Here is a 16,636-nt window from a genome sequence, read left to right on the forward strand (position 1 = left end):
TTGCTGCTCCAGCCACGGTGGATAAAGCCACGAGGCATGGGCGAGAGGTCACGTGCTACAGCTTTTGTGAAGACATCCTTGGGATCACTCATTGCAACTTCAGAAAAGCTACTTCAGAAAAGCCCCCTTTCCCCTAGCAAGCCTGAGGACAGGCACCAGTGTAAAGCCCCCCAGTTTGATTTTTACAAAAGTGGCACCAGGTTGGGGCGGGGGAAAGAAACAAGAAGCCAAACCCCACACTTGTTCAATTGTTTGCAGTTTAAGGGCTAGCATTTAAAACTTCCTCCGTTTCCCCAGGTGACCATGTTAGGGGTCTTATTCCTTCACCAACTTACTTCCCTGGTCCTTCTCGCATGAACAGAGAGCAACAATACCCGAAGTCCAAAGGTGCAAACAATTAGATGTTTATTGGGGTGAACTTCCAGCAAATATGAGTTCCTTCCTTAGTGTCCCCCTTCCCAGCTCTGACACCACAGAGCCTTACACCTGTGTCCCTGTTCCCATTTCCCCCCCCTTAGCAAGACATGATTCCAATTTCCCCACCCCTGTTCCCATTTCCCCCCCCCCACACACGCACTTCCTGATTGATTGACTGCAGACTATATAGTAAAACTTGAGTTCTGCTTAGCTATACCTTAACCAATCATTTTCCTGAAATTTAACTAACCAATCCTAACATATTGTAACATGATTATGTAACCAATTATATCCCACCACCTTAATGAGTTTACACCCAGCAAAATTAATCATACAGCAGACAGAAACAATCCCAGAACCAGACAGAGATTATACAGACAAACAATGGGGAAATGGGGACTACAGTGATAGAACAACACATGCATCCGATGAAGTGAGCTGTAGCTCACGAAAGCTTATGCTCAAATAAATTGGTTAGTCTCTAAGGTGCCACAAGTCCTCCTTTTCTTTTTACAGAAATGAAGATTTCACATCCCAGCTATGGATAAGTGAGTTCTTGCCAGACAGGATGCTATCAAACTAAGTTTCCTTTTACATCTTCTAGGCACTTCCCTTTCTCTGGAGGCGATAGGCGTTACCAGGACAGGATTGTATCCTAACAGCCCCATAGCACCTTATTTCAATGTGACTAGTTTGGGATGTGAGGAGGTGACCGGTCGCTTCCCAGCTTATGGCTGCCTCTGTGGTTTAGCCAAAGCCTCAGACTGTCACAGGAAGAGAAGGCCCTTACACTGGCAGACAGTGATTTTGATTCTTTCCTTTATACCTCTAGAACTAGCCAAGTGATAAGAATACACTTAAATTCTTAGAGTCTAGGCCTTTACAGACAGGCCTGAATATCTAGATCCTAACAGACCATATGCAATATAACTCTCCTGAGCATAAGAGAGGCGGAAAGGGAGCAGGTGCTGCAAGCATCTGGGCACAGAGCTGGTCCTTGTGCAGCAGTGCTGTGTGCCACAATGATGGCAGAAGAGTTAATACTGGAGTGGTGTGGCAAAGTGATAACAGATTTGGGTGATAAAGGGAACTGGGGAGATGGAATAGATTTAGACCATTCCGAGTTGTTTGACCTAGTACCAGATGACATTCAGATTAACAAACTAGCATTAGACAGTATCAGTTGAGCACTTGTTAGATGGAGAGAGAACTGGCTAATTGATAGAGCTCAGAAAGGAGATGTTCATGGGGAATAATCATCGAGCGGGGGGTTTCTAGTGGTTCACAAAGATCCTTAAGCACCGAACTCCCGGGACAGTCCAGGAAAGTTTGACTCAGCCTGGAACATTAGATTTCAGTTCCACATAGGAGACATGGGGAGGAAATGATCCGAGAGGGAGAGAAGAAATCCAATGCAAACACACATCCAGTCTCTATCCTTCCTATAGGACCTCCCTTGTTCCAGGGCAGCTTTGAGGGGAGGGCAAGGCCTCTGTTCCCAGGACAGAGCTCCAACTGCACTCTAAGTGACCCCAGTGATTGATGCTTTGGCAGGTTTCCGAGTGGGAGCAGAAGTGGAATCCCAGAGTTCACATTTCCCAGGAACGGGGAGCTCAAAAACTCCATCTGGTTCTAAAAAGCCTCAGATTCACCTTGAAAAGATAGCGGAAGCTCAGGCTCCCTCTTGCAGCCTTCCCTCTGCGTCACACCCAATGAACAGTCCCTGCCATAGCGAGAGACCATTTCCCTCTTGGTGTGACGGAAAGACTGTGATTATGGCAGGGAAGTTAGGGATCCTGGGTTCTGTCTGTCATCCTGCCATTCAAACTCTGGGGGCCATTTGCCAATTCATGTTTCCCCATGACTCAGTTTACCTATCTGTATAATGGGGATATGTTCATAGTGACTTTCCTTTCCTAGGAGTTTTGAAGATCCTCCAGTGAAAGGTGATGCACAGTATGATGATAGTTACTGATCTCTGATCCCAAAGCAACAGCCCTGTGTACTTGCAGAAAGTGCTCACATCTCCCCTCAGTCTCTCGTCAGTCATCTGTCTCCAGATCTGTCTGTCTACTATCTACCTATCCATCCTAGGCATTTACAGGGTATCAGACCCTATGGAGACATAGACATTATCCCTAGTTTTCTTAATAATCAACTCTAATTTTTAAGTATACACAAATACACAGAGCAGCCAATTCCTCTCTGATTCAGCACAGAGCCTAAGAGTTCTCATCTCCCTTTGGGAAAGTCCCTTAATTACTGTTTATTCCTAAAGCTGGATAAAGAGCACAGAGGCACAGGCAGGTTGGTCTCCAACCTGTTTACATCCAGATGCTCGCCTCCCTCCTAGAGGCTGAACAAACCCCACAAGGACTGCACAGAATCATATTATAAATGGTGCACACCTCTGTGTCAGTCCTTGGAGTGGGACGCTGCTGCAGATGCTGGGGTGAGAGCGGTGTGGGACACGGCTACCTGAGAGGGATTCCCAGGGAGGACACTTCCATCTCAGAATTCACAGGTACCCCACCTCTTACTGAGGAGCTTGCCTGCTCGACAAACGCAGTGTTATGTGGGCACGATGGGATAGAGCAGTGGTTTTCAAACTTTTTGTCTGGAGACCCAGTTGAAGAAAATTGCTGACGCCCATGACCCAGTGGAGCTGGGCATGAGGGGCATGGGATGTGGGAGGGGTTCAGGGATGGGGAAGAGTATTGGGGTGCGGGTGTGATGGGGCCAGAAATGGGTTGGGTTCAGGGTGTGGGAGTGGATTCTGGGCTGGGGCAGGTGGTTGGGGTGTGGGAAGGAGTCAGGGCTCTGGGCTGGGGGTGCAGGCTCTGGGATAGGGTTGGGGCACCAGGGCAGGGGATTGGGGTGCGGGCTCACCTCCAGTGGCTCCCGGTCAGTGGTGCAGCCAGGGTGCAGAGGCTTCCCTCCTGTTCTGGCACTGCAGACCGTACTGCTCCTCGAAAGCGGCCGGCAGCAGGTCCAGCTCCGGTGCTCTGGGGTGGGGAGGCAGGGTGCGGAGCCCTGTGGCCTCCCCTGCCCAGTGGCTGGACCTGCTGCTGGCCACTTCCAGAACAGGAGGTGCTGACCAGAGCCACTGAGACCCAGTCCCTTCCATTCCGCGACCCACTTCTGGGTCACGACCCATGATTTGAAAACCATTGGGATACTGAATAGGTCTGTGGTCCTTTCCACTCTGCACAGCCATTAAACATCCCAGGACCCATTCCACTGGTGATGAGTTTACCCCAGTATCATGGGCCAAAAGGTCACTCTTTTCTGTGAACACCTGCCTGCTGGCTGATGACCTCAAGCTCCGATGAAGTGAGCTGTAGCTCACGAAAGCTTATGCTCAAATGAATTGGTTAGTCTCTAAGGTGCCACAAGTCCTCCTGTTCTTCAGGCTCCGAGGTGGCTGCATTTCAGTGCCAAAGTGGATCCTTCAAAAAGAAAAGTGTTAATAGATGTACAATACAAGGCCAGATTCTGAGGCCATTGGCTGTACTTTGCTAAGACCCCACTGAGGTCAAGTTCTCCTTGGAGTAAGAGCTGAGTAAAGACTGCAGTCATCAGCTGTGTGTTAATGCACAGAGACTCTCACCGCCTTCTCCTGCACTTCAGGGCTGTGTCTGTTAACGGGATGGGGGCTCTTACCTGACTTTTATCTCTTGGAAAGCATGGAAGTGCTAGGGCTCCTCACTGGAATAATTATGAGAATTTTCCACATGGGCAAGACATCTTCTCTCTTTTTGATAATATAAATAGATAAAGCTCTTTAAGTCACTCTCACTGTCCGGCATTTTCTCCAGCATCCATTCATTTTTGTGGCTCTTTTCTGCACCCTCTCCAATTTTTCAACATCCTTTTAGAAATGTGGACCCCAGAACTGCACACAGTCAGTTTCCCCAGTGCCATGTGCAGAGGCAAAATCCTTCCCCTGCTCTAACTCACCACTTCCCTGTTTATGCATCCAAGGATCGCATCAGGCCTTTTGGCCACAGCATCATACCTGAAGCTCATGATGAGTTGGTTGTCCCCAGTGACCCTTAAATCCTTTTCAGGGTCCCTGCGTTCCATAATATGGTGCCCTAGACTGTTTCACTGTATGAGAACATTTTGTTTGCATGGGCTCAGCTTACCAAACGCTCCATATCAATCGGTATGGCTGCCCTGACCTCATAATTTTAACCACTCTTCCAACCTTTGGTCGTCCGCAAATTTTATCTGCAGTGATTTTCTATTTGCTTCCAGATCCTTGATGGAAATATTGAATAGCACCGGGCCTAGAACTGATCCCTAGAGAACCCCACTAAGAACACCCCCATTTTCTGACAATGACCCATTGACATCTGCTTTCTGAGATCTGTCCATTAGCCAGCTTTTAGTCCATTTTACCTGTGCTCTACTAATATTGTAGACTGTTCATTTTTTTCTCTGAATATTTCCCCCTATTAAATCAAATACCTTTGAGAAATCAAAGTCTATTGCATTTGTGTAATTCCCTTGATCAGCCAAATATGTACTTGTGTTAAAGGATGAAATCGGGTTTATTTGGCAGGACCTTTTTCCCACAAATCATGTTGTTGACTGGCATTAATTATATTCCTAGACTTTTCTTTTAACTACTCTAATACCAGCTTTTCCATTGTTTCCTAACCTTGTTAAATCTATTTTTTTAAATTTCCCTTTATTTTTTAAAATAGTTTACTTTTAACACAGAACTGTCCTGTATTTGCCTTTTTTTTTTGGTTTGGATCTGCTGACGCATCATTACATACGTCTGGTTCTGAATGAGGTGTGCGGTTAATTGGTCAGTTTGTAACTCTGGTGTTCGTAACTCTACGGTTCTACTGTAGATGCTGTTGAACATCTTGGCAGCTAATGGACTGGAAAGTATTTCATCACCTCATGGGATATGAGTGCCTCATACTGCTTCTTTCCAATTGCAGAAAAACATATTTCTCAAACACATCTACCTTTTCTGCAACAATAATGAGTTTCCTTTCTCCCTTTCATAATTGTCCTATCACCTTTCTAGGCTGTATTTTGTTCCTAATATAGTTAATAACATCCTTTTTGTTATCCTTAGCTCTGCGAAGCATGGATTTTTCCTGGATGTCTTTAATGTCCCATATCAATTTTTATATCTTCCCATTTGTACTGCTTTCTATCTATTTTTTTCTTTTTCCCATGTGTTATGTATGACTTTCTCCCATCCTAATTTCTACCTGCCCTTTTCCACTGAACCGGGTTTCTAGCCAAAATTGTCCACTTTCTGGACTGTGGAATAGTGTCTTTTTGACTTGAAGAAGTCCCACTTTTCAATCCCATTTTTCCGTCTAAATATTTCTTCCCAATAAGTTTTGCTGATAATTTGTCTCAACTTTAGAGAATTAGCCCTTTTGAAAAACTAAGTGTCTATAGATATTACTGGTTGGGAACTATTCTCTGTTTGTTCATTTGAATTTAATCAGTGCCATTCTTTATTTGCCTCTCCTCTATCATATTCCCCCTTCTTTGTCTCTTCTGCAGCCCCCCATTCTCATAGCCTGTCTTAGAAATCCCCTTTCTGTCTGCTATATCCTTAATAGAGACTGGGTGACCAAAACTGAGCGCATATCCAGAGCAGGTTATTCTCCATACCATTCTTTTAGGCATCCAAACACTGCCTTAGGCCACTGCTGTGTAAGAGCAGGTGTTTCCATGGAGCTGCTAACAATGATGCCTAGCTCCTTTCCCTGAGGAGTGTTCTAGTTCGGTGTTTTTCCCCAGCATGTCTTGGAAAAAGTTTGATTTTTTTCCACTCTCAGATTTTCAGCAACCGGCTGAATGGGGATCTCCCTAAGCATGTGCATGTACTTTCTAATATTAACTTTGTCTCTCCATCCAGGCATTTGTCCTATGACCATCACCCTAGATCCTGGGCACATACAGGAAGTTGGGGAAACCTACGGTACACTCAGGAGACACCGTTCTGCCTCAGAGTTTGATACCTCCCCTACTCCATGTCAGATTCCAACACAACCCACTTCACCAACCCCTCCACCTTCATCCTGCTGGGCATTCCTGGCCTGGAGGCGGCCCATGTCTGGATCTCCATCCCCTTCTGCACCATGTACATCATAGCCATCTTGGGGAACTTCACCATCTTGTTCATTGTGAAGAGGGAGAGGAGCCTCCATGGGCCCATGTACTATTTCCTCTGCATGCTGGCTGTCACCGACCTGGTCCTGTGTACGTCCATCCTGCCCAAAACACTGAGTATCTTCTGGTTCAATTCCAGGGAGATCGATTTCAGTGCCTGCCTCACCCAGCTGTACTTCATTCACTGCTTCTCAGTGATAGAGTCTGGGATCTTCGTGGCCATGGGTTTTGATCGCTATGTGGCCATCTGCCATCCCCTGAGACATTCCACCACCCTGACAAACCCTGTTGTGGCCAAGATCGGCCTGGCCGTGGTACTCCGCGGTGGCATGCTTGTAATGCCACATCCCTTCCTGGCAAGGCGGCGGCCATATTGCAGAACCAACATCATCTCTCACACGCTCTGCGAGCACATGGCCGTGGTGAAGCTGGCTTGTTCCGACACTCGCATCAGTAGTTACTATGGCCTCTTTGTAGTATTCTGCGTGCTCGGTCTGGATGTGTTTTTTATCACCCTGTCCTATACCCAGATTCTCAGGGCCATCTTCATTCTCCCCACAAAGGACGCCCGGCTCAAGACTTTTGGGACCTGTGCCTCCCACCTCTGTGCCATCTTAGCTTTTTATGTCTCAACGATTTTCTCGTCCCTCACATACCGGTTTGGCCAGAATGTGGCCCTGCATTTCCATGTTCTCATTGCCAATGTGTACCTTCTGGTGCCCCCCATGCTAAACCCCATCATCTACGGGGTGAGGACCAAACAGATCCGGGACAGGCTGCTCCAGCTCTTTACTCATAAAGGGACCTAAAAGTTTTCTTTTGGTGATCTGGCTCTCAGACTGAGCTCTGTGCTGGTGAAATGGTGCTGGGCCCTCTTCCCTGAATCGCTGACTGGTCAGTCAATGAAACATTAAACTCTTTGTGACTTTACTGTGCTGTGTACGTGTAAGAAACTGGGGAACTGGTCTAAGTACAACTCATTAACTCTTAAGGTTGCCACCTTTGTAATTACTGGTAACTGGACCACTGAAGCACTTCCCCCTATGCTGCCTCTTCCCTGAAGACCCACCTCCATCTCTGCCTATTCACTCTGGGCCCCGGCCCTGGTTGCTTACTCCTGTCCTCCATCTGTCACTCACTGGATCATTTCCACCGCCCTCCTCCCCCCAGCTGGGCTCCCTCTGCCCCTGTGCTGGGAAGTGAGCAGCTGCAGCCTCACAAGGAGCCTGCAAGTGAGTGTAGCAAGGAAGCAGCACTGGGGCCGACAAGCCAATCAGGAGCTTAGAGGGAATCCAGAATCCGCATAAAAAAGAAAAGGAGGACTTGTGGCACCTTAGAGACTAACCAATTTATTTGAGCATGAGCTTTCGTGAGCTACAGCTCACTTCATCGGATGCATAAAGTGGAAAATACAGTGAGGATGTTTTTATACACACAGACCATGAAAAAATGGGTGTTTATCACTTCAAAAGGTTTTCTTCCCCCACCCCACTCTCCTGCTGGTAATAGCTTATCTAAAGTGATCACTCTCCTTACAATGTGTATGATAATCAAGGTGGGTCATTTCCAGCACAAATCCAGGGTTTAACAAGAACATCTGAGGGGCGGGGGGGGGGGGGTAGGAAAAAACAAGGGGAAATAGGTTACCTTGCATAATGACTTAGCCACTCCCAGTCTCTATTTAAGCCTAAGTTAATTGTATCCAATTTGCAAATGAATTCCAATTCAACAGTCTCTCGCTGGAGTCCGGTTTTGAAGTTTTTTTGTTGTTATATCGCAACTTTCATGTCTGTAATCACGTGACCAGAGAGATTGAAGTGTTCTCCGACCGGTTTTTGAATGTTATAATTCTTGACGTCTGATTTGTGTCCATTTATTCTTTTACATAGAGACTGTCCAGTTTGGCCAATGTACATGGCAGAGGGGCACTGCTGGCACATGATGGCATAGATCACATTGGTGGATGTGCAGGTGAACGAGCCTCTGATAGTGTGGCTGATGTGATTACGCCCTATGATGGTGTCCCCTGAATTGATATGTGGGCACAGTTGGCAACGGGCTTTGTTGCAAGGATAGGTTCCTGGGTTAGTGGTTCTGTTGTGTGGTGTGTGGTTGCTGGTGAGTATTTGCTTCAGGCTGGGGGGCTGTCTGTAAGCAAGGACTGGCCTGTCTGCCAAGATCTGTGAAAGTGATGGTCGTCCTTCAAGATAGGTTGTAGATCCTTGATGATGCGTTGGAGAGGTTTGAGTTGGGGGCTGAAGGTGATGGCTAGCGGTGTTCTGTTATTTTCTTTGTTGGGCCTGTCCTAGAGAAGGTGACTTCTGGGTACTCTTCTGGCTCTGTCAATTTGTTACAAATTAATTTGCAAACTGGATACAATGTATATAAATCTCCCCATTGTATTTTCCACTGAATGCATCCGATGAAGTGAGCTGTAGCTCACGAAAGCTTATGCTCAAATAAATCAGTTAATCTCTAAGGTGCCACTAGTACTCCTTTTCTTTTTTCATAGAATCATAGAATATCAGGGTTGGAAGGGACCTCAGGAGGTCATCTAGTCCAACCTCCTGCTCAAAGCAGGACCAATCCCCAACTAAGTTCTGTCTGTTACTACTTGGAAACACTTAAATCCTTCTTCCTGTGTTTAATAAAATCACTTTTTACTTTTTAATTAACCCAGAGTGCATATTCATACCTGGGGGGAGGGGGAACAGCTGTGCATATCTCTCTCAGTGTTATAGCGGTCAAACAATTTATGAGTTTACCCTGTATAAATTACAGGGTAAAACAGATTTATTCAGGGTTTGGGCCCCATTGGGAGTTGGGAATCTGAGTGTTAAGGACAGGAACACTTCTGTAAGCTGCTTTCATTTAAGTCTACAGCTGTTAGGGGACATGGTTCAGACCTGGGTTTGGGTTTGCAACAGGCTAGCGGGTCTGGCTCAAACCAGGCAGGGCACTGAATTCCTAAGCTGACAAGGAAAGCAGGAGCAGAAGTAATCCTGGCATATCAGGTAGCAGCTCCCAGGGGGGGTTCTGTGATCCAGCCCATCACAGTGACCTCCAGAAGAAGACTGAGGAGAACCCATGTACCCCTATACAGATAGAGGTAAGAAACCGTTTTCAGGCTGTCTACACAGGTACTACGGCAGAGAATGATTTGTAAGAATACAGGGAGGAAACACAAGGCGGAGGGTGCAACACAGGGGTGGGGGGAGCTCCTGATTCACACCGAGAAAGCAGGGCAATCAGCTAGTTATCTTAGTGCATGTACACAAACGCAATAAGCCTGGGAAACAAGCAGGAAGAATTGGAAGTCCTGGCACAGTCAGAGAACTGTGATGTGATTGGAATAACAGACTTGGTGGGGTAGCTCACATGACTGGAGCCCTGTCATGATGGGTATAAACTGCTCAGGAAGGACAGGTAGAGGAGTTGCACTGTATGTAAAGGAGCAGTATGATTCCTCAGAGCTCTAGTATGAAACTGGAGAAAAGCCTGTTGACAGTCTTTGGTTAGGTTTAGAATGAGAGCAACAAGGGTGATCTCATGGTGGGGAAGTAGAAGTGGGTGGCAACCTGGGCAGCAGTGACCATAAAATTGTTGAGTTCAGGATCCTCACAAAAGGAATAAAGTAGAGTAGCTTATTTCTTATCAGCTGAACTTACTTTAGTATAAATCTATAAACCTATTACAATAAACTGAATATTTAAACTATAAGAAAAGTATATATATTAAAGTAAGTTCAGCTGTAACTCAAGGGACCTACAGGCCATATCCTGTATGTTAAGCTATGGCAAAGTTAACATATCTATGTCTGGGACCTTTCACCCAGATAGCAAGTCAACACCAACACACATGTCTGAGACCTTTCACCTAGATAGATAGATAATGGAAGAATGGCATAGGGGGGTTTCCAAGTTTGTGTGTGTGTATATATATATATATATATATATATATATATACAAAGCAGGCAGGTTAATCCTATAGGCTACACAGGGACCACTTCCCCACTCAAAGTATTTTTTCTCTAGCCATGATTTCAGGTGTTGAATTGTGGAGGGTGTGAAACCAAGTTGTGATGTCACTTCTCCCTGTTATAACTTCTGTCACATGGAGCAAACGTTAGTGTCCCCAAAAAATCCTTCAGCACAGTTAGTGGAAAAGTTCGGGCACAAGATTGATTCCAGTGTTACATGAGCTGGTCACATGCTCATGCATGCTTTGATGAATCATAGCAGGAGCCATTACCCATATTCTGGCTAGAATGTCCACAGGAAAGTCCAACAGGTGGGGATAAGCTTCTTCCAAGGCCAATTGTACTCACTGAGGGACCATCAGCTTGCATAGTCCACTGACAATGTGCTGGCTAGAATCGATGCAAACTACCTTGTGGGAGGTTTCAGAGTAACAGCCGTGTTAGTCTGTATTTGCAAAAAGAAAAGGAGTACTTGTGGCACCTTAGAGACTAACCAATTTATTTGAGCATGAGCTTTCGTGAGCCACAGCTCACTTCATCAGATGCATACTGTGGAAACTGCAGCAGACTTTATATATACACAGAGAATATGAAAGAATACCTCCTCCCACCCCACTGTCCTGCTGGTAATAGCTTATCTAAAGTAATCATCAGGTTAGGCCATTTCCAGCACAAATCCAGGTTTTCTCACCCTCCACCCCCCCACACAAATTCACTCTCCTGCTGGTGATAGCCCATCCAAAGTGACAACTCTTTACACAATGTGCATGATAATCAAGTTAGGCCATTTCCTGCACAAATCCAGGTTCTCTCACTCCCTCAACCCCCTCCAAAAACCCACCCCCATACACACACAAACTCACTCTCCTGCTGGTAATAGCTCATCCAAACTGACCACTCTCCAAGTTTAAATCCAAGTTAAACCAGAACATCTGGGGGGGGGGGGTAGGAAAAAACAAGAGGAAATAGGCTACCTTGCATAATGACTTAGCCACTCCCAGTCTCTATTTAAGCCTAAATTAATAGTATCCAATTTGCAAATGAATTCCAATTCAGCAGTTTCTCGCTGGAGTCTGGATTTGAAGTTTTTTTGTTTTAAGATAGCGACCTTCATGTCTGTGATTGCGTGACCAGAGAGATTGAAGTGTTCTCCGACTGGTTTATGAATGTTATAATTCTTGACATCTGATTTGTGTCCATTTATTCTTTTACGTAGAGACTGTCCAGTTTGACCAATGTACATGGCAGAGGGGCATTGCTGGCACATGATGGCATAAATCACATTGGTGGATGTGCAGGTGAACGAGCCTCTGATAGTGTGGCTGATGTTATTAGGCCCTGTGATGGTGTCCCCTGAATAGATATGTGGGCACAATTGGCAACGGGCTTTGTTGCAAGGATAAGTTCCTGGGTTAGTGGTTCTGTTGTGTGGTATGTGGTTGTTGGTGAGTATTTGCTTCAGGTTGCGGGGCTGTCTGTAGGCAAGGACTGGCCTGTCTCCCAAGATTTGTGAGAGTGTTGGGTCATCCTTTAGGATAGGTTGTAGATCCTTAATAATGCGTTGGAGGGGTTTTAGTTGGGGGCTGAAGGTGACGGCTAGTGGCGTTCTGTTATTTTCTTTGTTAGGCCTGTCCTGTAGTAGGTAACTTCTGGGAACTCTTCTGGCTCTATCAATCTGTTTCTTTACTTCCGCAGGTGGGTATTGTAGTTGTAAGAAAGCTTGACAGAGATCTTGTGGGTGTTTGTCTCTGTCTGAGGGGTTGGAGCAAATGCGGTTGTATCGCAGAGCTTGGCTGTAAACAATGGATAGTATGGTGAGGTCAGGGTGAAAGCTGGAGGCATGCAGGTAGGAATAGCGGTCAGTAGGTTTCCGGTATAGGGTGGTGTTTATGTGACCATTGTTTATTAGCACTGTAGTGTCCAGGAAGTGGATCTCTTGTGTGGACTGGACCAGGCTGAGGTTGGTGGTGGGATGGAAATTGTTGAAATCATGGTGGAATTCCTCAAGGGCTTCTTTTCCATGGGTCCAGATGATGAAGACGTCATCAATATAGCACAAGTAGAGTAGGGGCTTTAGGGGACGAGAGCTGAGGAAGCGTTGTTCTAAATCAGCCATAAAAATGTTGGCATATTGTGGGGCCATGCGGGTACCCATAGCAGTGCCGCTGATCTGAAGGTATACATTGTCCCCAAATGTGAAATAGTTATGGGTAAGGACAAAGTCACAAAGTTCAGCCACCATGTTAGCCGTGACATTATCGGGGATAGTGGTAAACACATCTGAAATACCAGTACATAGTCAATATTCATAACTTCAGATACAATGTGATACATGTATATGTCATAAATATAAGGGGAAGGGTAAACCCCTTTGAAATTCCTCCTGGCCAGGGGAAAGCTCCTCTCACCTGTAAAGGGTTAAGAAGCTAAAGGTAACCTCGCTGGCACCTGACCAAAATGACCAATGAGGAGACAAGATACTTTCAAAAGCTGGGAAGAGGGAGAGAAACAAAGGGTCTGTGTCTGTCTGTATGCTGCTTTTGCCAGGGACAGAACAGGAATGGAGTCTTAGAACTTTTAGTAAGTAATCTAGCTAGGTATGTGTTAGATTATGATTTCTTTAAATGGCTGAGAAAAGAATTGTGCTGAATAGAATAACTATTTCTGTCTGTGTATCTTTTTGTAACTTAAGGTTTTGCCTAGAGGGGTTCTCTATGTTTTTGAATCTAATTACCCTGTAAGATATCTACCATCCTGATTTTACAGGGGGGATTTCTTCATTTCTATTTACTTCTATTTTCTATTAAAAGTCTTCTTGTAAAAGACTGAATGCTTTTTCATTGTTCTCAGATCCAAGGGTTTGGGTCTGTGGTCACCTATGCAAATTGGTGAGGCTTTTTATCCAACATTTCCCAGGAAAGGGGGGGTGCAAGTGTTGGGAGGATTGTTCATTGTTCTTAAGATCCAAGGGTCTGGGTCTGTAGTCACCTAGGCAAATTGGTGAGGCTTTTTACCAAACCTTGTCCAGGAAGTGGGGTGCAGGGTTTTGGGAAGTATTTTGGGGGGAAGGACGCGTCCAAACAGCTCTTCCCCAGTAACCAGTATTAGTTTGGTGGTGGTAGCGGCCATTCCAAGGACCACGGGTGGAATACTTTGTACCTTGGGGAAGTTTTGACCTAAGCTGGTAAAGATAAGCTTAGGAGGTTTTTCATGCAGGTCCCCACATCTGTACCCTAGAGTTCAGAGTGGGGGAGGAACCTTGACATGGTGGCATAGTGGTGGGATTAACCTGAAATCATTTTGAGATCCAGTTGAGATTTTTTGAACTAGAAATACAGATTTTAAAAAGGAATTTTTTTTTCCTGTGGCTTTGAAGCAGCTTTGAAACTGAAAGCATCTTGGGTTTTCCCTGCTTTGTGGCCAAGCAGAGACAAAAGGGGATTATCTTGTGAATTGCAGGTTTTCTTTGCCTGGAGGCAGGGTACTTAACTCCTGCAGGGAAATTCACAGTCTTCCAACCCAGAGGTTTTTTTTTTCTTTTCTTCCTAAAAGTAAATAGGGGGTGTGTGTTCTACCCATTTGCTTTTTCTTTGGGCTGGGTAAGCAGGTTTCCAAGTAGTTGGAGGTTTTTTGCTTTAAGTTGGGCCCAGAACAGAGACAAGGGAATTGTCTTTTTCTATAGGCTGACAATCACTATCAGAGAATAGGTATTCTATTCCAGCACAGCAAAATTTTACAGCCAAGTTTTGTTTGTTTATTTCTAAACCTCGGGTGTAAAGTTAGTTAAAAACAGAGAGGTTAGAATGACCGAATCCTCAGCTCGACTACAGCTGGAATTAGCCAAATTTCAGGCTGAGGAAAGACAAAGGGAACATGAAAGACAGATAGAACTCATGCGGCTGAAGAAGGAACAAGAAAGGGAGGCAGAACAACACCAAGCGGCTGCTCACAGGAGAGCTATGGAAGCAAGGGACAAAGAACTGGAGGAGAAGGAAAAAGAGAGGAAGTATGTGAAGGAGATGGAGAAGATAAAGGCTCAGCAGAATATCCCAACAAACCCTAGTAATCCTTCTCCAAGTACCACTTCCCATCCCAGAAAGTTCCCCACCTACAAGGCAGGCGATGATACTGAGGCCTTCCTAGAAAACTTCGAAAGGGCCTGCCTTGGGTACAACATCTCTACTGACCAGTACATGGTAGAGCTGAGGCCGCAGCTCAGTGGACCCTTAGCTGAGGTGGCAGCTGAAATGCCTAAAGAACACATGAACAAGTATGAACTGTTTAAATCCAAGGCGAGAGTCAGAATGGGGATAACACCCGAGCAGTCTCGTCGGAGGTTCAGAGCCCTAAGGTGGAAACCAGACATGTCATTTACCCGACATGCCTACCACATTGTGAAACATTGGGATGCCTGGATATCAGGAGCAAGTGTTGAATCTCCAGTAAATTTGCCCTTCCTAATGCAAATGGAACAATTCTTAGAGGGTGTTCCTGAGGAAATAGAAAGATACATCCTAGATGGGAAACCCAAAACTGTAATCGAGGCAGGAGAGATTGGAGCCAGATGGGTGGAGGTGGCAGAGAAGAAGAAAACTGGTCGCAGTTGGAGCGGAGACCAGAAGGGACCACCCCAGACCACACCCTATTACTGGGGGCCGCCCAAGGCCCCACCTACCTCCCAAAGAACCCTCCAGACCCCTTATCGTCCTGCCACCCCGTTCTCCAGCAACCCTCCTCGCCCCAGTGACCCGTCAGCTGGACGATGTTTTAAATGTAACGAGCTGGGGCATGTAAAGGCCAACTGCCCCAAGAACCCCAACAGATTACAGTTCATTGCACCGGAATCACACCAGAGGTCCACAGGCCCAGATACTTCCCAGATACCCTTGGAGCGGAGGGAAACTGTGAGTGTGGGCGGGAAGAAGGTCACCGCGTGGAGGGACACCGGAGCACAAGTGTCAGCTATCCATGCTTCCTTAGTGGACCCCAATTTAATCAACCCAGAGATCCAAGTGATGATTCAACCCTTCAAGTCCAACTCTTTCAATTTGCCTACAGCCAAGTTGCCTGTCCAGTACAAGGGCTGGTCAGGAATGTGGACTTTTGCAGTCTATGATGATTATCCCATCCCCATGCTGTTGGGGGAAGACTTGGCCAATCATGTGAAGCAGGCCAAGAGGGTGGGAACGGTCACCCGCAGCCAGGCTAAACAAGCCGTGAGGCCTAGCTCTGTTCCGGAAACTGCTATCAGGACCCAGTCAGAGGTGATGGACCTGGACCTTAGGCCAATGTCTGCAACAGCAGTAGTGGATCCAGTCCCAGAGACCCAGACGGAACCAGTCCCAGAACCGGAACCAGCTGAACAACCAACACCAGACCCTGTGTCAGCACTGAATCCAGTACTTGCAACCTCAACACCAGAGGGCTCCACTGAACCTGAACTGGCAGCAGCCGATAACCCTACACAAGAGGCTCAGCCGGAGCCTGAATCCCAACATAGTGCACCAGCGGAGAGCGGTTCACAGTCAACAGAAACAGCTCCATCCCCTATATTGCTTCCAGAGGGACCAAGCCTAGGTCCACAATCCAATGAGGGACTGATGTCTCCAGCATCAAGGGAACAGTTCCAGACCGAACAGGAAGCAGATGAAAGCCTCCAGAGAGCTTGGACAGCGGCACGGAGCAACCCACCGCCTCTCAGCTCTTCTAATCGATCCAGGTTTGTTGTAGAAAGAGGACTTTTATACAAGGAAACTCTTTCTGGTGGACACCAGGAAGACTGGCATCCTCAGAGACAGTTGGTAGTTCCAACTAAATACCGGGCCAAGCTCTTGAGCTTAGCCCACGATCACCCTAGTGGCCATGCTGGGGTGAACAGGACCAAGGACCGTTTGGGGGGGTCATTCCACTGGGAGGGAATGGGAAAGGATGTTTCTACCTATGTCCAGTCTTGTGAGGTGTGCCAAAGAGTGGGAAAACCCCAAGACCAGGTCAAAGCCCCTCTACAACCACTCCCCATCATTGAAGTTCCATTTCAGCGAGTAGCTGTGGATATTCTGGGTCCTTTTCCGAAAAAGACACCCAGAG

General features: G+C 46.4%; 1 protein-coding gene across 1 annotated transcript; it reads left to right on the forward strand.

The window, feature by feature from the left end:
* Positions 1–6,392: 6,392 nt before the first annotated feature.
* LOC144277510 (olfactory receptor 52M1-like) lies at positions 6,393–7,379 on the forward strand. Its single transcript, XM_077838329.1, has one exon. It carries the CDS (start codon positions 6,432–6,434, stop codon positions 7,377–7,379), a length of 948 nt encoding a protein of 315 aa, XP_077694455.1. The 5' UTR covers positions 6,393–6,431.
* The last annotated feature ends 9,257 nt before the right edge of the window (positions 7,380–16,636 follow it).

Source organism: Eretmochelys imbricata, chromosome 1 (genome assembly GCF_965152235.1).
Source record: "Eretmochelys imbricata isolate rEreImb1 chromosome 1, rEreImb1.hap1, whole genome shotgun sequence".
NCBI lineage: Eukaryota > Metazoa > Chordata > Testudines > Cheloniidae > Eretmochelys > Eretmochelys imbricata.